Source organism: Triturus cristatus, chromosome 8 (assembly GCF_964204655.1).
Source record: "Triturus cristatus chromosome 8, aTriCri1.1, whole genome shotgun sequence".
Lineage (NCBI taxonomy): Eukaryota > Metazoa > Chordata > Amphibia > Caudata > Salamandridae > Triturus > Triturus cristatus.
The window spans coordinates 1415882914-1415907648 of record NC_140591.1 but is presented as its reverse complement, the minus strand read 5'-3'; the positions used below and the strand labels follow the sequence as shown (position 1 = coordinate 1415907648).

General features: G+C 44.8%; 1 protein-coding gene across 1 annotated transcript in view; it reads left to right on the top strand.

The window, feature by feature from the left end:
* TMEM135 (transmembrane protein 135) overlaps positions 1-24735 on the top strand; it is a 1073095-nt gene that overhangs the window by 988585 nt on the left and 59775 nt on the right. Inside the window, exons 8-9 of the mRNA XM_085623147.1 lie at positions 3583-3729; positions 19785-19854. Coding sequence (XP_085479273.1) covers positions 3583-3729; positions 19785-19854 — 217 coding nt within the window. The remainder of the gene's footprint in view (positions 1-3582; positions 3730-19784; positions 19855-24735) is intronic.

Below are 24735 nucleotides of genomic sequence, written 5' to 3'. Positions count from 1 at the left end.
AGGCGTCATTTCATTTTATACATTTCAGGAGTTGTTCTTACAACATAACTGGCGCCTTTGAGAGACACTCTGCCAACATTTACCAATGCTCTTTGTCTGCACCTCTCCATGAATGAGCCCACAAAGTGTATATAGGTCTTGTCCTGACACAGAAGCTAAAACATACCTCACAGTGCCAAGAAGGGTGAATGCCAATGTCGGGGAGCTCACAAGCTGATAGTTTCACTGCAGAAATGGTGTCATCAATTATTTGTTCATTTACTTGCATCTTTAGACGTGTATTTTACGCAGCAGAAACTATACAAAATTGTGCAATATCACAAGCTTCAGACGAAACGACCCCCGAGTCTCGGCCATAGTTTGCGAGGGGGGATGTTGGTTAAAAGTGTAATGCCGCACAAACTCTTTACCTTGCAGGGTACAGGGGTAGCTGTGACACCCCGTGAACCCCACATGCCCTGTCTCTGCGACTAAATAGTTGGACGACCCCAGAAGCAAACGGCTAGGTCCCTGCGGCACACCAAACTGCGATTTCTTTTGAGGACGGAAGGGTCTATTTTTGTTGCGCCTTATTGTTCCTGGGGAATGTTTCTTGCCCGTTGAAAAGTCTGAGTGAGGGGGGCGTGGGGGTTGCAGGAGTTAAAGGGACAGGCTCCACACTCAACATCAAACACCTCTGTTCGGTTGTGGGAGCAGTAGGCTTGAAATCAGACATCTCATTCAATAGGAACAGGCCAATGAACTGCAATGTTAACCCCTCTCTAGGACAGGAATAACAAGCATTTGCGAGAGTTTAACCTATTGGCATTGTAAATGACAATGCCTTTAATTTATATTTTAAAAACCAACACATAAATAAAAGGCATTGCCATTTACAATGCCAATAGCTCAAACTCTAACAACTGCGAGACCTATTGCATTGCAAATGCTTGTTTTATCTTTCAATTAGTTCTCCTTTAGTTAAATGGCTTGATATCAAATGCTTGCCACCTCTGTTTTTATGTTATGTTTCCTTTCAACCATGTCTGTATCAATCACTATCTACTGTAATATTTTCCACCATATCGTAAAGCTCTTTTTCCTCCAGGGTCGAATGTGCACTAAACAAAATCTCAGAAAATAATAACAGTTGAAAAAAGAAAGCAGTGGTTAGCTCCAAAGATTGCTAAATCACCTTTCCCAAGGCAATGCAATCTTTTTTAGTCTGAAAATATGGCAGGATGCTTTCTTTTATGGCGCAGAAGCCATCGTACTGAATTTCTCGCTGTCTAAGGCCTGACCATGGCAATATTTGTTTAAGCTACAAGGGATTTTCCGTTCTGCCCACCTCGGTGACTCGAATTACTGGAGTGTAGGAAGGAGGGACCATGCGGTATTCCCTTCCTCAGAGAAGTGTAAGGGATTGGGGGTTGTCAAGTCAGAGGTCCTTAGTATAAGGGTTGGTCAGAGGCCTGACTCTCGCTTATCCTTAGGGGTGAACTACTGTTCATGTATGGTAGTTAGAGTTGACAGTAGCTGGGGTGTGGCATTTGTAGACTCAACACTCTTGTATGAGAATTGATACGTCATTTCTCACCACATGAAATGCACCATTCTTGTTTGATAAAAGCTCCATTCTTCATGCATGTGGCATATCTTACAAGTATACCAAGGTAGAGACCTACCCCTCCTCACTGAATATGCCCACCCATGTGGGTTGCAACATGGTAGAAACCCACCCATATCTTGAAAACATGAGTTCTAATGATCAACCAAGATGGGATCCAGTATTGGGCCAAAATATCAATATTGTCACATTGATTGAACGCGACTTCGCGGGTGATGTTGTCTTTCACAAGCCCAAGTATTTTTTGTCTGCTTGGTCTTAGCGTATAACAAAAACATTGTTGTGGTACTAGTTGCTGAAGTCCTCACATAAATTTAATTGTGGCATCATAGCGTGGCTGAAGCTACCTGGCACTGACAGGTTGGGATTCCATTTTACATTTGGGAACCTGTATGGTAGTTCATGATGATATTTTTGTAGCCAGTATTTTGCTACATCCTTCTGAACATTACCTGCTGGGGAAGAGTGCTGCTTAAGTGAAATTTCACCTGCTCTGATGTGCTGTCCCCTTGAGTAAGATGTTAGAGGTAGGATACAGCATATGGCAAGATGTTGTAGCTCTCACACAGCTCATTATTCCAACACCCTTATGTTCAAATTAATACCTCAAAATACACAACCTCCTGTTTATAGGAAAAAAGTTTGACCGGTCGAAACGTAAGTAAATTAAGGTGTCCATAGTAGTAGGATATGGTTTTGCTTAAACATTTTAGATCGCTTTTCATTTCAAGACTTTGACTGGGATTATTCTTAAAATACTTTGCACATATAGGGAATTGGGAATAAAAAGAAAGGGAAAGGAAAAGAGAAAAATGTAGGACATGGGCATTCCATAAGGTAAAAAAGAAGAATTAAAGAAAGGCAAAAAAATTAAAAAAGAGTGCAGAAAAAGAGGAGCAAGGGAGGTAAACCTGAAATTACATAAAATGAGTAAAGACTAAACAATGTAAAAAAAAATGCATAGTGCAAAACCATGTGGGTCATTACGATGGCAGAAGGCCCGCCACCGCCAGCAGTGCGGTGGCGGGCCATTCGTCATCGGAGAGCAATTTCCCCCCGCCACATTACGATGGCAGGGGGAATCACTTTGCGATCGCGGTGGTCGCAAAGACCGTCCGCTACGCGTCCACCACAGGCAATCGTTATGATTGCCTGGCAGAGCGGTCAGCATGTGTAAAATGGTGGCACCGTCTGCCATATTATGATGCTGGCCGCAGCCAGCCTTTCTGTGGTGGGTAAACCGCCATTTAAAAACTGGAGGGAATTGGTTTTGGGGGCCCTTTGCGGGCCCCCCTTGTGCTGGGGAGAGGTGGTTGTGCAATCGTCCCTGCATCTCCCTGCACTGAGTGGCAGGCACCGCGTTGTGCCTGCCACGTAGTGCAGGGAAAGGCACTACATGCATTTTTCGCTATTGCTGCGGGTGCTGCAGCCAGCAGTACCTGCCGCAATGGTAAACATGCAAGATGCGACCGCCACAGTGGCGGTTGCATCGTAATTTAACTGCGGGACCGCCACGTTGCAGGCGGGCGTTCCCAGGCACCGCTATGGTGGCGGGCAGACTCGAGTCTGCCCGCCATCGTAATGACCCCTCGTGTAATTCCGTTAGGAGAAAAGTAACTACTTGAAAGACATCCTTCTGGATCAAAGATGTAGGAGGTCCAAGAGTCTGTTCCAGAAGATATACTCCCTTCACAGAAAGAAATCAGTGGTCCGGTCATAAGAGCAGTTTGCAGAAGTTGAGGAGCTCCATCTAAAGCATGTACTTTTTTATGCAAGCAGTTTGCTATATTGTGGACATAACATCCTCCATGCTTTTGTTTAATGTTAGGTGTGCTTTTTCCTTATGGTTTTTCCCAAGTGGTGAAGGTTAATTGTTAAAAATCCTGCTTTATAGACTCTTAATTGAGGATCATAACACAAAGTTTATTGACTATATTAAAACGAGACCGTGCTGAATATCTGTTCTTTTCCTTAAGATTCATTGTGGGAAAGGAGGAAATTCCCTCACATTCCGTGTTGCCGGAAGCTGTGTATGCCAAGGCAGAAAATAAGATAAAAGGAAATGAGGAGGTTTCAAGACGAATGAACATATGCACTCTCACAAGGAAACTTTTGGATTCAGTGTGAGTATCTATTGTGATCTAGGTGCTGTGGAGTGTGAGGATTGTCATGTACATGAAGCTGTTTGCAGATGCATGCCATAATGAGGATAATATTTGATCATTTACGTCTGAGTAGTGTAATTATAAGTCATTGTCCTGAAAAGATTAAGTTAAGAATACTTTGTATTTCATATATGTTTTTGTTCACTTCCATAGATTACAGTGGCACCATTTAGTACAAATAATCTCCATTACTTCTAGTCTAAGGCTATTTTTGATAGTCCTCTCCTTACTAACTACCGTACCCTTGATGAGTCGCCTGAGTATGGTTTGCCATCTGAGTTGTTGCCTTACTGGACCTTTTGATGTGGTTTTGCTCTGTCCTCGGGTCTTTCCAGTCTGGGTGACCAGAGTGTGAAGATGAGAGGTAAAGTTAACCAAAGAATGTGTTAGTCCTTATGTTGATATTTGCACCAAAGGATGCATAGGTTGGCCAGATGGAGTTATTCACCTCACAGATGGGTTTTCTGGATGGGAAAGAGGCATCCAAATGGTTGGGTATAATAGAAGATACAATAATTATGGGTGACTAATTAGATTTCCTAAGAAAGCTCCAATCCGACAATCACTGTTCCAGTGATGATGGACTCGCCCAGTCTTTTCATTCAGCTTGGTAAAGTCCCTAGTTGTTTGTGCAAACCTTGAACCGTTCTTCTAATGGCGGAAGACTGATCAGAAATACCACCTGCCAGGGTATACTTTACTTTTTTGTATATGTTTTAAACATACTGGTTTTTTACTTTTTCTGTCAACTGAATCCTGCTGACCAGGTATCAGGCTAAAGGGCTAATTATGATTTTGGCGGTGCGGGAGAGGAGCGGCACGCCACTGCCCCGCTCCCGCACCCCCAAAGTCGACCGATTGCTGCCCGCCAGGTCTGGTCGGCAGTCCTTTGTCGTTCTCATGGCGGTGTCTTACAAAAAGGCACCGCCATGGGAACGCCAAAGCAAGTTCCTGCATGTTATGTACTGTTTAGTTCATGCCGTGCAGGACCTGGGCGTGCATGCACACAGGGGGGCAACCCATGAGTCCCCCTGCATGCATCCCAGTATACAGGGGCAACAGGGGGGCACTGTAGGGCCCCCTTTGTTTCCCCACTACCAGCCTTTCATGTTGGGCTCAACGCCATGAAAAGGCTGGCGGTGGGGGAACTCAGAATATGCTTGCTGCTGCTGCAGTGGCATTGCCAAGCATATTGCTGCCCCAGACCTACCTCGCCACTGCCAGGGAACGTGGTCCCCTGGCGGTTGTGGCAGTCCCAAATCAGTCCGACTGCCATACTTCTAATTCTGGTGGTCAGACCACTGGTGCAGCGGTCCCCGACTGCCACCGCACCTCCACCACGGTCCGAAGGACCACCAAACTCGTAATCAGGCCCTAAGTATCCTCTTTCATAATGGTGTACAGATCCTACAAACATGGGACTAACCAGATATCTTGGCGTGTGCCTAGTCTAGGTTTGTTGCTAAGAGTATGCTATATTTACTTGTATCCAAACATGTTTGTGGCCCTTTTGTGCCACAAAGGCAACTGTGAGACCTTCACCTGCACCCCTTCCATTACCTAAATTAAAATGTCAAATAAATTAGGATCTCTGTAATGTCGGATAGTAGTAGGAAAGCAATACGTTTAATAGATTTTGGTGACAAGTCTTACATATCTATAATACAGTTTGAATTAACTCAGTACAATCAATAGTTCTGTGAAGAAAACGTTTAATATTCTTTTGGATTGATTATGGACTTAATTGTTCCATTGGGTTGGCAACGTATTGTCTGTAAGATGATCACTCTGCTGTAACTCAACTGCCTGCCCATCGAGTTCTCCCACGATAGGTGGTAAGAATACCTGAGCCCTGCCTGGAACGAGTGCATATGCTGCGAACAGAAACTCATGCTCCGTACTTTGTTTACTAGGGTTTCTCTGAACACAGTGGTTTCTTGAACAACTGGAGACATTCTGCTCTTTTTACAACAGAAAGGTGTAGAATTTCTTTGTAGCTCAAATCTTTGGGCAAGAATACTTTTAGATTCATGACCCAAAGCCAATCTTGTATCCTGGCGGTGTGCATAGATTGAGGACAATATATCAAAAAAAAAATATCAGCAGGTAATTAAGTCTAGATTTTCTATGCCTAACTCCACCTATATGTACCGGTTTTCAAGGAACTTAAACAGGAACAGTAAATCTATACTTCACGATATGCACTAACCTTTCGATATTTTGTCCCTCGATATTCTGTCCTTGATATTATTGTACCATGAAATTATTTGTGACAATATTCAGTAGGACAGTCTATCCCGGCTTATCTTTTGTTGTTGTTGATTATTTTGAAATCTACTTTCATGGGGTTAATATTGAATTAGACCTTCGATGTCCAAGTTGTAATGGAGAGATGCAATCTTTCAGGTGGCTGATGTTTCCGTCAATTGAGGGTTTTGAGCTTAGTCAACCTATTGATACATAAATATGTTTTCCTTGGCCAAGGGTATACCAAGCAGTTCCATGTGAACCGCGAGGTACAATGCAGGTCTTAGGAATACTTTCTGCTTTCTGATATGTTGTGATTTTTTTCCATTTATCATTCCAAGGAATGGAGAGTGGGTGATTGAGTGATAGTTTGTAAATTACTGGGGTCAACGTTGACCTTTGTTCACCATCAGAAACCAATAGGAGACCCCTGCGTCACAGGAGCGAATCATTAACCCACAACACTTGCCTGAGGCAGGTGAACGCCTCCTCCTGGGCTTAGGAAACGCAGTCTCAACACAGGGGGTTCTGAATTTAGGAGGTATGGGATAATCAGTATTTCCTTTTGTATTACTCCATATCTGCTAAGTTAAAGCCTGGAAGTGTCAGACTTTGGGCACTATTATAGCTTGATCATATTTTCTACTTTCAATCCCCCTGGGCCAGCCAACCCCCAGCCACCCATGGCCCTTGGCGGTGTGGGATTGGCAACAGCTTTTGGCCGGGGCTGTTTCATTTTAAGGGGAGGGGGTGTGCGCCCCCCTTCTTGAGCCTCAAAGAGGCCAGGGGGACCTCTTACTGGGACCATTTTATTCTTATTAAGGGGAGGAGGGCGAGCACCCTGCTCAGAGCCTGCTGGAGGCCCCAGGGCTGGTGGATCATTTTGTTTGGGATGTGGGCGTGCGTGCACCCCACCCCCATGATTTGCTCCCGGGACCCCATTCCCCAGAGCATGATTGCAGTATCGCAGGGACTGTGTGGTGGGCTTCGACCTAAAAATTAAAAATAAATTAGGGACTTCCATTTATTTTTCACTGCTCCAGCAACGAGTATCCTATAATGCTTTAGAGCATTTATAACTAATAAATTTTCTTTCTGGTGGTGCCCTTAGAAGGGGCAGGGGCACCACCAAACATTTTTCTAATGTTGCTGGGGTGTTGCAGGGAGTGAAGCAGCCCCCCCCCCCCCCCTCGCCGCCCAGCAACATTGAAAATGCACCATAAGTCTCTTGGGTTAACGAATCCATAACTGAAGTTGTATGCTCTTCAGCTTGAGTGCAGAGTAAGTCCCCTTGTGGAAGGTCCTATGGCTGCCTTTTTTTGGCCTTTCTAAAATAATCCAACTGTTAATTTATAAAATATACTTTTGATTTTAATTATTGGTGACTTTGACGAAAACAATAGACCGACTTTATATATGTTAATGTGCTGACACCATGATAAAGCCAATAGGCCTGGTGATACTTTGGCTAAGTATATAGGTTCACCTTACCTAAAATGACACCCGTTATATTTTTGCATCATACAGTCTGCTGTGCACGCCCGTGAGGGTTGGGTTCAGGGCCCTCGCCGTGCACTGCTAATTACCTCCCATATTAAATCATTGATGATAATGTTTTATGACTTTATTGATAAAAAGACTGCAACGTCTGAAATTACATAATTGATGACAACATCAGTGGCGGCCACCATAAAACAAAAGTGAGGCGGACGGACGGGGTAGGGGGGAAGGTGGGGAAGGGACGAGGAAAATAATAATTTTTTAAAAGCTTACTTTTTCTTTCGCTGCCACTGTGTCTGCCTCTGACGCCTTCCTCTGTGCTCTCACAGCAGTCTCTGGGAAAGCAAGCCCTACCCAATCCAGACGCTGTGCCAGGATTCGTCTTAGCGGCCTTGTCTACCACTCAGGCAGTCCCTTGAAGACTGCAGCTTTTCTCCAAAGCTCCAACTCCTTGAAGTCTGCATCTCTGTTTGGCCGGCCTGAGGCGGCTAGTCAAACTTACATGCCCACTTCCGAATGGCCACCACTCCTCCCGGCCCGCCCTGCCCTACACGCATGCCTAAACCAGTCACAGAAAAATAAAATGATGTTGTTTTATTATCATTTTTGTTTTCTGTCATTGACTGAGGGGTGAGGCAACGCTCCTCCGGCACAAGTTCTAGTTACTTGAGATAACAATTACTGGTGAATTTTAGTGGTTTTGTTTAAAACGGTCTGTTTAAACTGTCATTGTTGCCTAACTATAACGTCACTTTAACCTTTGTTTTTTCCGGGAATTTCTATTTAAAGTCAGCTATATATTAATATTCCTAACTATAAAGTCACTTTAATCTTTTTTTCAGTGACATATATATATAATCATTGACCAGTTCGATGAAAAGCAATCCGAGGACACAGCGGGGAACATGGAAAAGTCCAAATTATTTAACAGCTTTGGCATGACGCGTTTCGGCGGGGGGTGCCTTTATCAAATGCCGCTGATGCAGGTAGACTGCCCCAACCCTCTTTTTGAACATCCTGCGGTACTCCCATTGGTGGAAGTTCAGCTGGCCCCAGTTCGTTAATTGGATTGTTACTGTAGTGTTCAATGATAAACTACAGCTCCCAGGAGGCATCACTATTGGGTAAGTATCTCCAACGGGCCCCTCAAAAATGAACGCTGTTATTCCTGGCAAAAAGGTGGTTGTGTGCAGTTGGTAAGTCCTGGTATAATCAATATCCTGGAGCTTTCCTGGGTCCCCATACGTCCTGCCACAGTTACATGAGTCCGCAGGGCCGCGAGACGCCGATTCAGTGATCTTGCATCTCCGTGAAGTCACGAACTGCCCCCGGCAGCAGCCTCTTACTGTACTTGGTTGAGGCGGTACGAGGCAATCCAATCCCTTGGAAAATTATGAAAAACAGTCGCAAGCGAAGCCCCGGACACTTGTAGGACGGGTCCTCTTGACGCGCCACTGGCCGGCACGTTAAACTTCAGACAATAGACCACTTCGATGAAAAGCAATCAGAGGACACAGCAGGGAACATGGAAAAGTCCAAATTATTTAACAGCTTTGGCATGACGCGTTTCAGCGGGTGTGCCTTTATCAAGTTCAGCTGGCCCCAGTTCGTTAATCGGAGTGTTACTGTAGTGTTCAATGAGAAACTACAGCTCCCAGCAGACATCACTACTGGGTAAGTATCGCCAACGGGCCCCTCAAAATTGAGCGCTGTTATTCCTGGCAAAAAGGTGGTTGTGTGTAGTTGGTATATATATATATATATATATATATATATATATATGTGTGTGTGTGTGTTATTTGTCAGTGAAAACACATATATATTTATATGTGTATTCACTAAAAAAAACAAAGGTTAAAGTGATGTTATAGGTGGGAGTTGGATTGAGACACAAGCTAACTGTAAAATACCACGTACACACTGAAATACACCATTTATAATTTAGTGAACTAACTAGAACTTCCATCCCCATCATGCACTACTTATGATCTCCCATATTACTTCAGGCATGACATGTTAAATGTTATTTCACTCATGACATTTCAGTCATAGCCTCCATCCAGACCCTCCATCCAATCCCCATCAGAACTCGCATTCAAGTGCCTATGCAAGCATCAGATCTCCACTGTACAAAATCTTCGGTCATACATAGGACAAGTTTGACACGGGGATTACCTTGTGCCCAGGGTCTCCACCCACCCCGCCACAGGCAGCCAGCCCAACAATGCACAAACTTGCTGCAATACCTGGCGTCACAAAAGACCCGGAATCCAACGTACAATAGTGGTTAGGCATTGGGCTTGCCCTGTGACCAGGAGCTGTGCCCACCCCCCATGACCACCTAACACCCTACTTGCTTAGCCTTTAGCCCTTCACAGTAGTGTTGGACCAAAGGGTCTATTGTTCAATGAGGTTTAGAGGTCAGCTCTCTGTGAGTGACCTAGCCCCACTGCACTCATTGTTTATGAGTGCAAGAGATAAGGCAATGACATCCATCAAAAGTGCTCAACTTCTGAAATATCCAATTTCTTTTGCATCTTTCGAAAGCTTACAGACAAGCTTATAAGAGTCCATTGATGATGTCTTTTAACATGTCATGAGTGATGTAGTATGTGAGGTCATAAACTGCACATGATGGGGTGTAAGTTATAGTTATTTCACTAAACTATAACTGGTGTATTTCAGTGTTTTTTTATTTTATTAACATTAGCTATTGTCTCATTCCTGCACCTAACTATAGCGCCACATTGCCTGTTGTTTTTTTCAGTGAAAGTATGTTTTAAATATCGTCATATAGTTCTCAATATTCATGAATAAGTGACATTACAAGGTATAGGTTTGCGTTGTTGAATTATTTACAGATACATGCAGGGACTCTGAAGGTATGTGGTCAAAAGATAATCAATCAATATTTGTTAAGCACACCTACTCGCCCTGAGGGTCTTAAGACGCGGGGATCAGGAGGGCTGCAGGTCCGACTCGGGCTGAGATTCAGTCGAAGAGCCCGGTCTTGACATCCTTCCTGAATTGGGTCAGCAACGGGGGAAGCCTGAGGTGGAGAGGCAGGGCGTTCCAGGTTCTGGCGGCGAGGTAGGAAAAGGATCTTCCTTCGGTCCTGGTCTTGCAGATCTGGGGGACGGTGGCAAAGGCCAGATGGGCTGAGCGAAGGTGTTTGGTGGGTGCGTGGAATGGGAGGCAGTGGTTCAGGTATGCTAGTCTGGCATCGTGGTGGACTTTGTAGGTGTGTGTTAGGAGCTTGAAGGTGACTCTTTTGTTAACTGGGAGCAAATGGAGCTCTCACAGGGGTTCAGAGATGTGGCTATGGTGGGGGATGTTGAGGACAAGTCTGACTGCGGTGTTCTGAACGTTCTGTAGTCTCCTGAGGAGTTTCTGGGTCACCCTTGCATAGAGTGCATTGCTGTAGTAGGGTCTGCTGCTGATGAGTGCGTCTTTCCGGCCTCAGTGAGGATCCATCTGAAGGTCTTTCGAAGCAGGTGAAGTGTATGGAAGCATGATGAGGAGACAGCATTAATCTGGCGGTTCCTTAGGAGTGAGGAGTCCAGTATTATGCTGAGTTTTCGTGCGTGGGCAGTGGGTGTTGGGGGGGGGTCCCTAACACGGCGGGCCACCAGTTTGTCATCCCAAGCAGAGGTGTAGGTTCCCAGGATGAGGACTTCGGTCTTGAGGCAGCTGTCCCTCATCCAGGTGGTGACTTCCTTCATCCCGTCGGGGAAGTTGTTTCTGGCGATTGTGGGCTCATTGGTGAGGGAGAGAATCAGCTGGGTGTCGTTGGTGTAGGTGACAATGTTCAGTCTGCGGTTCCCGACTATGGCTGCGAATGCAGCCATGTAGACTTTGAAGAGGGTGAGGCTCAGGGAAGAGCCCTGGGGGAGTCCACAGCTGATCTCCGCGGGTTCGGAGAGGAACAGTGGTTCTCTTACTTGTGTTCTACTGGTGAGGTAGGTACAGATCCAGTCCAGGGCATTGTCACGGGTGCTGGCGTCATGGAGTCTAGTGCTTAGGGTGCGGTGGGAGACGGTGTTGAAGGCGGCCAAGAGGTCCAGGAGGATGAGGGCTGATGTTTCTCCCCGGTTGAGGAGGGAGCGGATGCCATTGGTGGTGGTGAGGAGGGTGGTCTTGGTGTTGTGGTTGCTTTGGAAACAGGATTGAGAGGGGGCCAGGAAATGGTTGGCTACGATGACCTTGGAGAGTTGGGAATTTTGTGGCCTTCTTGATGACCCTGGCTGGGAAGGGAAGCAAGGAGATGGGTCTGCAGTTCTTGAGGTCTTTCGGGTCGGCGGGTGGTTTCTTCAGCAGGAGGTTGATCTTGGCGTGTTTCCAATCGTCGGTGGTGGTCTTGATGGAGCAGTTAATGGTGCGGGTGCAATGGAGGTGACGGCTCTGTGGAAGATGTGGTGCAGGTAGGGGTCCGAGGGTGCTCCTGAGTGAATGCTCTTCCTGGTCTTGAGAGTGTCATCCGTAGTGAGTGGGCTCCAGTTGAGCAGGATCTGTTGGAGGGCGGCATTGTCGAGTGTGGTAGTGGTGGGAGTGATGGGTGTGTCTTGGGTGTCGAAACTGTTGTAGATCTGCTTGATCTTGTGGTGGAAGTAGGTGCTGAGTTTTTTTAAGAGGTCTTGGGAGGGTGGAACTTCTGTGGTCTCGCTGTTGGGTATGGCAAAGTCCTTGACGATCGCGAAGAGTGCCTTGCTGTTGATTCAGTCTCGAAGGGCCGTTTTCTTCGTGGTTTTGAGAAGGAGGTGGTGTGCGGTGACAGCGGCTTTGAAGGTTGTGTGGGCTTCTGGGGTCTTGTTGTTTCTCCATCTCTTCTCGAGCTGTCTACAGGTGTGTCTGGACTCGTGGAGGGCGGCAGTGAACCAACTGGCTTTCTTGAGGGGCGCCAGTGCGTCAGAACAGTTAAAGATCCATCGGTCGAGGTTGCATGCTGAGGTATTAGCATCTGTGGATGTGGGCACTGTGGTTGTGCTGAAAGAGGCGGTGAGATGTTCTTCATGACTTTGTTCCATTTACAGCGGGCGTTGGGTACGGTGGGTTTGGTGAAGGCGAAATTAACACAGTGGTGGTCGGTCCAGAGGAATTCGGTTGTGCGGCTCTAGGTGATGTTTTTGCTGGTGGAGAAGATGGGTTGGAGCATGTGTCCTGCTGCGTGTGTCAGAGAGGTGACTAGCTGCTTCAGTCCGATGTTGGGGAGGTTCTCCAGAAGGGATGCGGTGTTCTGATCATTTGGATTGTCTAGGTGGAAATTGAGGTCTCTGAGCAAGATGTAATCGGTAGATGCTAGAGCCTGGGGTGCGATGAAGATTATGATGTTGTCGGTGAAGGGCAGGCAGGTGCCAGGAGGTCTGAAGATGAGGGTTCAGCAGAGGGTGGTGTTGGGGTTGGTCTGGACTTGGAAGCGGAGATGTTCAATGGTTATAGGGTCGTCCAAGTGGATGGTCAGGCGAAGGGAGCTCTTGTGGATGATGGCAATAGTTCCTCCTGGTCGGTCGCTACGTTCCTTGTGGGTGATCTTGTAACCATGGGGAATGGCAGTGGCGATGTCCGGGCCCGAGCTGGGGTTCATCCAGGTATAAAAAATAATTTAGTTCTTATGTAGAGTTAAACCCACATGTCAACAAGGAGTCTGTCAATCCATTTCAATTCTGACCTATGAGTGTGTAAATATTGGACACTAGGGCTAGACCTTGCAATCAATCATCAATCAATGAACCACAAGCAGCCTGGCATAGGCTATAGGTGCTCTAGGTCAGGCCCTGTGTCGGAAGGATGCTTGATGTATTGAGGAGCCATTTGTCTAGGCAGTTTTCGTGACCTCAAACTTCATGTGATTCCACCAGTGCAAGAATGTCAGAGGTCGGAGGCTTTGTCTGAAAGGCATACCCAATCACTACTTGTTAGAAATTGGATTTTTGGTAGGCTAAGGCATGTGCCAAAGCCAGGCAGAAACCACTACTCTAGTCAGGATAAGGGAGTTACACTCCTAAAATAACCCCTGCTCACCCCCTTGGTAGCTTGGCACGAGCCACCAGGCTTATCTTAGAGGCAGTGTGTAAAGCATTTGCACATAACCAACAGTAATACAGTGTAAGCGCTACAAAAGGACACCACACTAGTTTAGAAAAGTTTCCAATATTTTTATATACTTAAGACAAGACCAAAAACGATAACAATCTACAGTACAGTACTTAAAAATCTTTGGTTATCAAAATATGCTTGAAAAACAGTTCCTTGATGTCGATAGCTCCATCTGGGGCTATCATGACGTCGTGAGCATACAAATCCAAACAGTTCTGGCTGACGACGGTGTCGCGGGCCAGCTACGGTGTCGGGAAGACCTGCAAACCGTACCTTTTAGAAATGCAGGGCGTCGGCGACCTCTTGTTGAGCTTCTGAAAGAACGGCGCCCGCAGGCGTCGGTTCTGTAGGTCGGTGCAGGAGTCATCGGGGCCCTCGAAGTCACACGCGTTGCAGATCAAACTCTTCTCTGGTGAAGTCAGGAGCGCTGGCATCGGCAGGCGTCGGGTGCGAAGTGCTACAGTACAGCGTGCGGTGCCCTCAGGCTGTGGTGCGAGCAGCGGCTCTGTGGTGGTATCAGATGGTGGTGTCGGTGAGACCAGGGTCGCGGTGCGAAGTGAATGCGGTGCTCATCGCGGTGCTGGCAGGTCGCGGTGCAAGCAGCGTGGCGTCGTTGCTGAAGAACTGTCGTCGGCTGACGAACTGGAGTTGATGGAGTCGGTAGGCCAAGCTGCGGTGTGGGATGAGAGCGGTGCATCGTGTAACTTTACGAGCGGTGCCTTCGAACCACGGTGCAAGCAGCGGTGCTGATTTTAGCATGGAGCGGTGGCGGGGATACCAAGGCGTCCTCGTGAAGCAAGGCGGTGCGGAGTGCGGGGTTCACAGGTCGTGGTGCGAGCAGGGGTTTGGTGGCAGCATCAGTAGGCATCGTCGGTGAGCCCAGGGTCGCGGTGCGGCATTGCGATGGTGCCCTCTGCAGTGCCTTAAGGACACGGAGTTGGCAGCGGCGTCGTAGACGTCGTCGGGTGACTTTTCTTATGTTGCAGCACAAAACACACAGTTCCCAGTGCTGAGGGCAGAAGAGCTGGAAGTCTTTGCTGTTCCTGAGACCTCTTGAACAGGGAGCACGCTCTACCTCAAGCCCTTTCAGAAACTCACAAAGTAGATTGCAGAAAGTTCAGTCCAGTCCTTTCACTGCCCAAGACAGAGCCAACACAGCAAAGCACACAGCAAAGTGGTAATTCCTCCTCACAGCTTCTCCGGCTCTTCTTCTTGGCAGTCTTCTTGGTCAAAAAAGTTCTACAATTCAGGGGTGTGGGCTGCAATATTTATATACCCAAATCCTTTGCTGTCTCAGGCAGAGAGTGTCTGTGCCCAGCCAAAACCAGTTCTGCCTTCTCTGGTGTGACTTCCTGGCAGGAGGTGGAGACGATATGGTCAGAGGCAGACCAGGCCCTCTGAGGTGCAAGGAAATCTCCTCCCTGTTCCCCAATTGCAGCCCAGGTCTATTCAGCCCTTTCCTGTCCCACCTAGACTATCTGGAGCCACTCCTGCTCCCCAGCCTTCTCTCGTCCAAAACCCAGACAGGCAATCCACATTCCAGCAGAGGCACACAGGATGATTGAGCAAGAAAATACCTACTTTCTAAAAGTGGCATTTTCAAACACAGAATGTAAAAATCAGCTTCACTAAAAGATGCGTCTTTAGATTCTGAGTTCAGGCATACTAAACTTTATTTTCCTACCTAATTCCCCGGGCCAGTTATATTTATAAGATGTTATAAACAAACTCCCCATTCTGTCCTGTGGGGAACAGGTAGCCTTGCAATAGCGAAAAATGACATTGGCTGTAATTCACTATCAGGACATGCCACACACACCAGGGCATGTCCTACCTTTCACATACACTGCACCCGGCCCATAGGGGTACCTTGGGCCTACCGTAGGGGTGGCTGACATGTAAGAAAAGGGAAGGTGAAGGACTGGCAAGTGTGTGCACTGGCCGAGTCGACATGGCAGTTACAAACTGTGCGCAGACTCCGCAATGGCGGGTCTGAGTTACCTTTTCAGGGCTACTCACGTGGGTGGCACAATCAGTGGTGCGGACCCCCTAGTAGCATTTGATTCACAGGCCCTGGCACACTCTGTGCACGTTACTAGGGACTAACAAGTAAATCAAGTATCCAATTATGGAAACACCAATCCATAGCACAATTTACCACAGGTCAGCAGTGAGAAAAGTGCGCAGAAACACTACGCCAGTCAAAACCGGGAGGTCAGAAAGCAAAAACTCAGGGGAAACATGCCAAAAGATGCCAAGTCTAACACTACTGATAGAGTGAACCACAGTCAGGCCTACTTTTTTCAGTTTATACTCTGTATGTCATGAACATTTATCCCTAGCTTAAAGTGAAAGTAACGTGGTACATATACCACTGCCAGGAGTTGATAATTTATTGAATTTTGTAAAGAATGGATCATGGCCACGCAGTCATGCAGGGATTGGGCTCTGCAACCTTTAGGGGTGCTCCTTACACAAGTTCATTGCATTACATTCTTGGGTTACTTCGTGTATGTAAACTCATATTTGCTATCAAAACGTTGTAGTCCTTTAAATTTAGTGGTAGCCAATACAAAAAGTGGGCATTATACAAATATAGCTTAATATTGAACTCTGCTAATAAAAACTTGCTAACTGTGGAATTGAAGATTAATTGTTTACTGGTAAAAAAAAAGACACATAACTTAAAGACTACAGTTTACCCAATGTTAACAAGCTGACACTATTACTGTCAAAGTTCTTTTGCATATGTTTCTTGTAGGAATCATTGGTCGAACGCTTCTGCAAATTAGCATGAGCTCACTCTCATGTTTGACAAATAATTTTTACACAATGCGCTTGTTAGTTTCCATTGCATTTGGCACAGAAAACACATTTACACATGTAGGTTTGCAAATGTCTGAAATGTATGTATTCATTTTACTGATTTTGTGAGCCACATAGCTTTCAAAACAGTCATGTTCATTGGTTCTACATCAGCTTAAATAGGAGATCACGTTTTGGTCTCTCTAAGGCTGATTTAGTAAGTCTGTTGACCTCATGTTTCCAATATGTTTAAAAAGTGCATGTCAGGAGTGGTACAGGTGGTGTGGTATTTGGGTTAGCCCTCTTCAGCCATTGGCTTTCATTCATTTTATGTAGTTTGCAAATACTTGGATGGGCTGTCCATCGTGTATTGTAACATTGCTGGTTTTGTGTTTCCATTGGTAATGGTGCTTGCATACTCCTTTTATTAGATGACTATCCTCCGTTCATAACATTTTACCTGGTCGTGTATGTTTTTGTTAGGTCGAGACTAGGATGTATTCAGTCTGTGGGCTTACAGCCCGCCTCAAGAATCAAATTGGCTTTTGTCAGTGTCTTTTAAAAAAACGTTGCTTCTAATTGGATAATGGTTCCTGCTTGTCCCACCTTTTTTTTCAATTGTTGACTGGATCACCCCCAGGACTGGTCCTCTTCCACTTGTACTATATTGTATGTCCAGTCTTTGGAACTTTTTTTTTAGATTGACACTGAGCACTTCCAGTGCGGCACTCGGCGCTTTATCTTTAAGTACGGCAGCCGCACCTTTCTTTTGCTTCGAACTGCGCGGATCGCCCACCTCCATTTTTATTAATTTAGAAGAGATTTTAGCACTCAGCGCTTCACCCGTTTTATGAGGGCCACACTTTTTTGGAGTTTAGCACACTGGAGCAATGCACACAAGGGCTTTCAAACAAAACAACATATGGTACGCTGGTGGTGGTGGTGGTGGTGGTGGGGTGAACTGAGTTGGCGTGAACTCATGCGGGAGGGCTTAGCTGTTCGTCCTTTAGAAGGACGTTTCAGAAGGTGCCTCTCTGCACCTCAGCCTTCCAAGTGAAGCTCCGTTCAGGGAAAAACGCAACCCGCAGTCAAGGGCTGAGCTGGTTTACCACATTAATGACGGGGTATATTCCAGCAGACAGGCCAGGGAGCGTATCTGGGCTGACTTTCTTGTTCTGGAACCAGCCTGAGCTGGTTGGACGCTTTAGAGAACAAACAAATTCAGAGCCAGCCAAGATGTCACTGAGTGGAAAGATCACCTCAGGGCCGGTTTAATATTTCTAATGTAACTGTATGCTGGCTGTTTTTGAGCGGAGAACTTTCCTGTCGCTTGATGGCTGGGCTCTTTTTAGGAGTCTGGTGTCTTATGGAGATAAGAGGGTGCTAGGTACATCTGTGTGGGTCACCGGTTGTGACAGGGCCAGTTCAGTGTTTCATGCTCCCGAGGTGGCTGTGTTGAGTGCCATTAAACGGGACAGTAATAGCTCTTGTTATTGAAAGTGCTTAGTGACAGAAGTATTAGGCACCACATCAAACACGTTTTTACTATTCTATTGTAAGTGTGCAGTTTGCTTAGTAAAAGAACGTTTTACTTTTCATTAAGCAGCTCTGTCAATCAGAAATTATTCAATAAAATTGAAAAATGCAATGAAAAAAACATGTAAATAAAAGATTTAGAATATGATAGATTATCTACGTAACGTGATGCAAATAAAAATGTACAGCTTCTTTAAATGATGCAAAAAAAGTACCAAACAAATATTAGCATTAAATATTACACCCACTCTGGCAGCACTTCCACTGTATTCTTTTGTTCACTGACTGGCAAATGTTGATTTATAACTTTGACTATTTGGACACACTGAGTTGCAGTTATCACAGAATAGCCGCAAAATATGTCAAACTAATATTCTTTCAGGGAGTATTTCACATACTGCCATCAGCCAAGCACACCACACATTAACTACACAATTAACAACACGAAAACAACACATCTCTACGTCGCACTTCAACAAACACTATCATCTCTCCAACACACACAGCCACTCTCATATCTCCCTCACACTACCACTACCTCCTCTCTCTCACAATGGCACTGCCCCCTCACATTCCTCCCTAACACTCCCTATAACCTGCCTACTAACACATATTACCTACCTTTACTTCTCATACTAGGTACAACTCCACCTCACACCTCTCCCACCAAAATAACCCTCCCACAACTCCCTCTCTCTCATACATTCTCTCACACCATCTTACTCTCGCACACTATTCCAGTATTTATAATATTGGTTCACTTCATATTTTTCTACACACTTCCAATACCATAACTTTCAAATAATAACAAACACACACTCTTCCTTTTCTTTCACTATCTTCTACATACACAACCGCAGCCTCATTATACATCTATAACATTCTCTCTCCCGTCTCTCTCTCTTTCTCACACACTATTTATACTACTTTGTCTACAGTTCATTCACGGCTTCAAATACAAACTACATATCCCTCTCATTCTTGCTTTATATCTATTTTATACAGCTCTTACTCCTTTCTATTCCCCATACCACATATTTACAATACACAAATACACTACCCACCACACAATGCCACCACTAAAAATCCCAATTCAAACCACATAATTCCACTACGAACAACATACATCACTCCACTACAAACACATAAATAAAAAACAGAAACATTTACGCCAAAAACTCAATCGTTCACAAATGCGAGAACGATTGCATTGCAAATGCTTTTTTTTTTTTTTGTCTGGGAAGGACATCATGTGTTTCTTCATGACAGGATAAGGCTACTCACTAATCACCCGTGCATGTTCATTTGTGTTGCTTTGCTGTCTTCCTAATATGTTCAATTTACAGCTTTTTTACCGCTGAAGAGAACATTGGCCCCTTGTGTCTACTATGCTATATTTTGCCATTTATGCATTTTAAGTTCAGCTCTTACAATGCACTCTTCCTCTTTTGACTATTTTTTAACGTTTTTGTAACTTTCTTCTTCGCAGACTCAGCTTAGCTCCCAGTCTGTTCCTCTAAGGGGCCTCTGCTCATACCTTCCATGTTTGTTACAGCCCCAGCGATGGCTTCACTGTGATATTTCTTTCTAGGACTGCTGGGATTAACAAATGCAGTCAGCCAGGACTGGAAGCAACTCATAAAGATAAACTTCCCCACTAACAAAACGCAGACCTTGTTGCTTTGTCAGTGCTTGTTTGTGAACAGCCAGACCTGTGGGCTTTATTTATTTTACTGGCCCGCGGGGGCTAATGGTAACGCTACATCTCATACATGCAATGCAGAGAGTTTTCAACTCCACCAGTGTTTGACATGCTGTGCTTTCACCCATAGATGCAGGCATGGGCCGCGGCACAGATGTTGCAGGCATTATGAAGATAATTGCATTTCTTATTGCATTAAGGTACGTAAACAAAACACTTTTTTAAATAACTGAATTACATCGGTATCAAAAAAGAGATGATATAAAAAAATGACCTTATCCAAAAGTTCAATGCACACCTGTTAATTCCATGTTCTCTTGTATGTTGGTTTGAAAGCTCATGGGGTGTCTGCTGCCTTTGCAGTCGAACTTGAAGCTTTTTTGTGTACCCGGGAAGGGACTCACAGCTTATTATTTTCATCTTTATTTGCCTTTTCAACACACTCAAGATAAAAAAAATACAAATATCCGCTGGAAGGAGAGGGGATTTTTTTGGACTTGGGCGCCGCCCAAGGGGATAGAACACAGCAGAGTCCAAGGTACAGGGGCTGGACCGGCACAGCTACCTGCACATTTATGACATTAAATGATATGTCTGTAGGTACTGTCCTTTTCACTGGGAACCATGTTTGCCAACTAAAAGTATCAAAATAGCTAATCGATATAATGTTACCGATGTACCCTCAGCTATCTGGTAATATTCAACCTATTTGGTAGGAAGTCAATTAAATTCTATGGCAGGCCACACTAATTGATGCTTATTTTCGATTTTTGGTGAAACCGTTTGCAGTTTATAAGGGGCTGATTGAATGCACAAAACCATTTATATCTATTTCAGACTTAGCACTGTCACTTCTATGTGAACTTTGTATTACTCTTCAGGGCTATGACAGAGCATGCCAGAGGTGTACGGGGAGAGAAGGAGACGGCTGTTATAGCGAAATGGGGTACGGTGGGTGAGAGGCGAAAGGAAAGGGGATACTCATGAGAAATAGAGTAAAGATGCATAGGTGACTATAGAATCGAAGTCGTGAAATTACAAGGAGTGAAAATGGAGGGCGCTGTTGAGCAACGGGGTAGTGATGTGGTAAGTCGCGAGAAGGCAGAGGAGCATAAAGTGGGAACATAGGAAAAGTTAATAGTACTTCAAGGTACTTAAGGGTTACATTCAGTACGCTTTACCTGGCCACAGGTTAAGGTTAGCCTTAAGGGACAGAAAGGGGCTTTTAGGGTTCAGTGAAAGGTACCATTAAGGGATAGTATGGATTATTTTGTAGTGCTTAGGGAAAGGGAGCATTAAAGGGAAGTAGGACAATATTAGAGTTCAAGGAAGAGGAACATTAAGGGGCAGTAAGGGTTTTTAGGGCTCAAGAAAGGGTATTCTTATGGGGTGGTTAGGTCTTTTATGATTCAGCGATGGATAACATTAATGGCTAGTAAAGGGTTTTCTTGGTTCAAGGAAGGGTATCATTAAAGGGTTTGTAGGGTTTGCTACACTCTGTTTAATATTATTTCCGCACCGTAAAAGTTATTTGCGGTGGGAATCGGGGGCGTTTATGGTTGTTGATAGTTATCAATGATGAGGAGTACCAAGTTCTAGAAATGTTTGTCGGGGGGGTCCTTACGCCTAAAAGATGTTTGACAAGGGGGTCTCGGCATCAAAAAGTTTGAAGACCTCTGGTTTAGGGTATTTTTAAAGGGTAGTAAGGGGCTTTAGGGGGCAGTAAAGGGTAGGATTAAGTGGTAGTAAAAGGTTTTTAGGTTTCAGGGAAGGTGAGCCTTAAGGGATTGTAGGGTTTAGGGAAAGGTAGCATTAAGAGGTAGCAAGGAGTTTTTCAGGGTCCAGGGAAGGGTATTGTTAAGGGGTAGTATGGGGTTCAGGATTCAGGGAACAGTAGCTGTAACAGTTTTTAAGGTTTAGGGATGGGTAGCCTTAAGGGGTAGCAACAGGTTTTTAGGGTTCAGAGAGGTTAGCTTGAGGTGATAGTACAGAGTTTCTAGGGTTAGCCAGGCCTAAAAACCACAAGATCACCTAAACCTTCACAGCATTGGCTCTTGGGTTACAGCTCTCCAAAGAGAGGCTTGTGAAGTGCAGCATGATTTTATACAGGCATGTTCTTCACTGTTTGAGCTTTACTGTCAGTGGGAACATTCCATACAGAAAAGCACACCTTTAAATCTTATGACTGTACACATGTATACATATGTGTACAGTGTCAGTTTGATTTAAAGTGTGAAAGGTGTATTTATTTAACTTTATATAATAGCACTAATCGAATAACAATATTTAATAATTGAGCACAAAGCACTGCTCTTTAGTTGGAATTGGAAAAGAGAAAGCTATAGCCTTACAGTCTCTTGAACTCCAAATATGCAACCCTAGATTAAAATGTCCCTTTGTGATCCACGGCGTATTGCTTTACTTCACGATCTATCGTATTCCTTAACCACCTAGTTTGAGAACACAGTTCAGTACAAGATCTGCCCTCTATGAAAACCTCACTTATATTTGGCTAAAATAAATTAATCTTGTTTCCCGCTTGGGCCTGATTATGATGGCGGTCAGTCAGACCACAGACTGCCATCGTATCGGGCAGGAGACCACCCACAATGAGTCGGCGGTCCCACCCATTCATTTTGGATAAGACCACCAGCACGACGGACGGAAAGTGTTTTTTACGACTGCAGCATGTGCACTGGGTTTGGAGACAGGTTGGTTATGAAGACAAAAGGGAAGCAGGCTTAGGTATGAGCTATATCTGCCAGTGACAGGGTAGGCTTCCTTTTATGTTATTTAGGCTCCTGGGCACAGCCCAGATGGCCATCCTGTCAGGGAAAGGTGAAACTTTGACTCGGCTGTGGGAGCCACTTCACACCTAACTGAAGAGCCATTCAGCTCCTGTGTGACAGTGAACATTGGCAGAAAGGCACATTTGGCTCAGGCAGAAAAATTACAACTTTATAGAAGTATCATTTTCCAAATAGCACTATAAAATCGCACTTGACCATTAAGTTTTCAATTACTATTAAAATAAGTCCCTAAATAATTTTTGAGCTACTCCCAAACTTAAGTATCTAAGGATGTTATGATGTAACCCAGTGCTTTCATATGGGAGAGTCATCCTTGCCACTGTGAACAAGCATTGGCAAATGCAATAGGTTTCGTCTATGTGATTATTAATAGCTTTATTTGTTTTGTACGTTTTAGCTTGGTGAGCAGTTGTACAATATAAGTGCAAGAAATCCTTCCTTCCTACTCAACTGACCCCTTGACTGCCGGCTTCACGTCTCAATCGTAATAATCAAGAAAGTCTCCCGTAGGGTGAAGTAGACCCCCAATTTCCAAAGTGCAGTCCTTGCCGATTACCTAGATCGTAGCTTATCATCTGAAAGTTAAGTTGTAATGATCAACGCCCTGTTTAAAAAGGCAAAAGTGTGTTCATTCATGTTTGTGGCACCAGAAATGTCGTAGTCATTTCAGCAAGAGAATGTCTCTCGACAAGGGCATGCTTGTAAGGGAACGTGTCTCTGGAAAGAGCCAGGCGCGTGTGCATTGAGTCTCTGGAAGCATTGGAAATATTGATTAGTAGTCTTGAGTTATGTGGAGGCTTAGTGGCTGATGGGCATGCTAGTCGTGGGTGGGCGGCCAGAATGTAGCGGTCCCCTTTTATAGACTAACAAAGAAAAAATGAAGCAGATGTTGTAGTTAGTATGGCAAAAGTGCACGACACAGCTTTGCTGCATTAAAGGCATTGGCCAAAGGAATGAATAACAAAGGATAATCAAAGGGAGAGGAGGCACATGGAGCTGGTGGGAGTTGTAGTCAGGAGCGGGCCAAGATAAGATAACGTGCCGCTTTACAGTCTACAAAGGAAGAACTCAGTGAATGTAGTCGGTGTGTTACAAATGAGAAATACTGCTCTGCTGCAGTAGAGACATTGGCCAAAGTGAACAAGAACAAGGGAGAGCAAAACTCTCTATACGTATGATGATGGATTTGGAATGAACCTTTAGGATAACCCAGACCTTTTTAGGACAAGCACAGCGCAAGTGCTGTGCAGGCAAAACATTAAAAAAAAGTTCAACAAACAGGGATGAAACAAGTACTTGGGCAACCGGACACTGATAAGAGAAACACACAATGAACAACAGGAAATAGTAGGCTACAGCCAATAGACACAAGCACACAAACCAATTAAAAGTAAGGGCAGGATGTAAGCCCCTTTTCAGATTTATATTAAATACAATAGATTTCACAAGCACAGCGCATGCGAAACTTAAAATTTACTTTAGATGTCTTACACAGCCAGGACATGAAAAACATAAAATATCCATGTCCTACTTTCTAAATACTGTATACCCTGCCCTAGGGGCATTTAAGGCCTAGCTTAGGGTAGAGTATTAAAAAGGAATATCTAGGCCTGGCAAGTGTTTTTATTGGTAGAATTGGTAGAATTAATTGTCATAAAATTGCCTATCCAGGCTGCAGTATCAGGCCTTGTGACATGCTTTGCATTGTCACTTGAGTGTTGGCACAGAATGTGTTGCAGTCCACTAGTGACATTTAACTTACAGGCCCTGGGTACAATATACATGGGATGTATATGTACGTTGAATATGCCAATCAGTAGTGTAGCTCATTCATACATGTTTTAAGGAATTTTTGAGAATGTTTACAACACTTTAATATTAATCAACTAAAGTATTTTCTTTAAAAAGTGATAGCAGCCACACTCCTTTCCTTTCTCTCTATAGTGAACTGTGGGAAGCGTGCCATATCTAATTGCTTATACAGTTTGATTTTTCTACTACTTGAGGCGATTCCTAGAATCGCGGCCCCAGGAGGCCAGATGCTGCACCCTGCACTAGGACAAAGGTGTGTTAGCACAAGTTACTTACTTGGTGACATTTATGATCAAGCAAATTCTGTTTCCTTCCTGTTCATCTTTCTTGTGCCCCCTCTCCTGAAATTTCATATAGTAAAAGGACATGCTGCCCTGTGGTGTAGACGATTGGTTCTGGTAGGTGAGGGGTTGTAATGCTGGGGAACTGACATCCAAGAATACATCAGTTTTTGGAGGT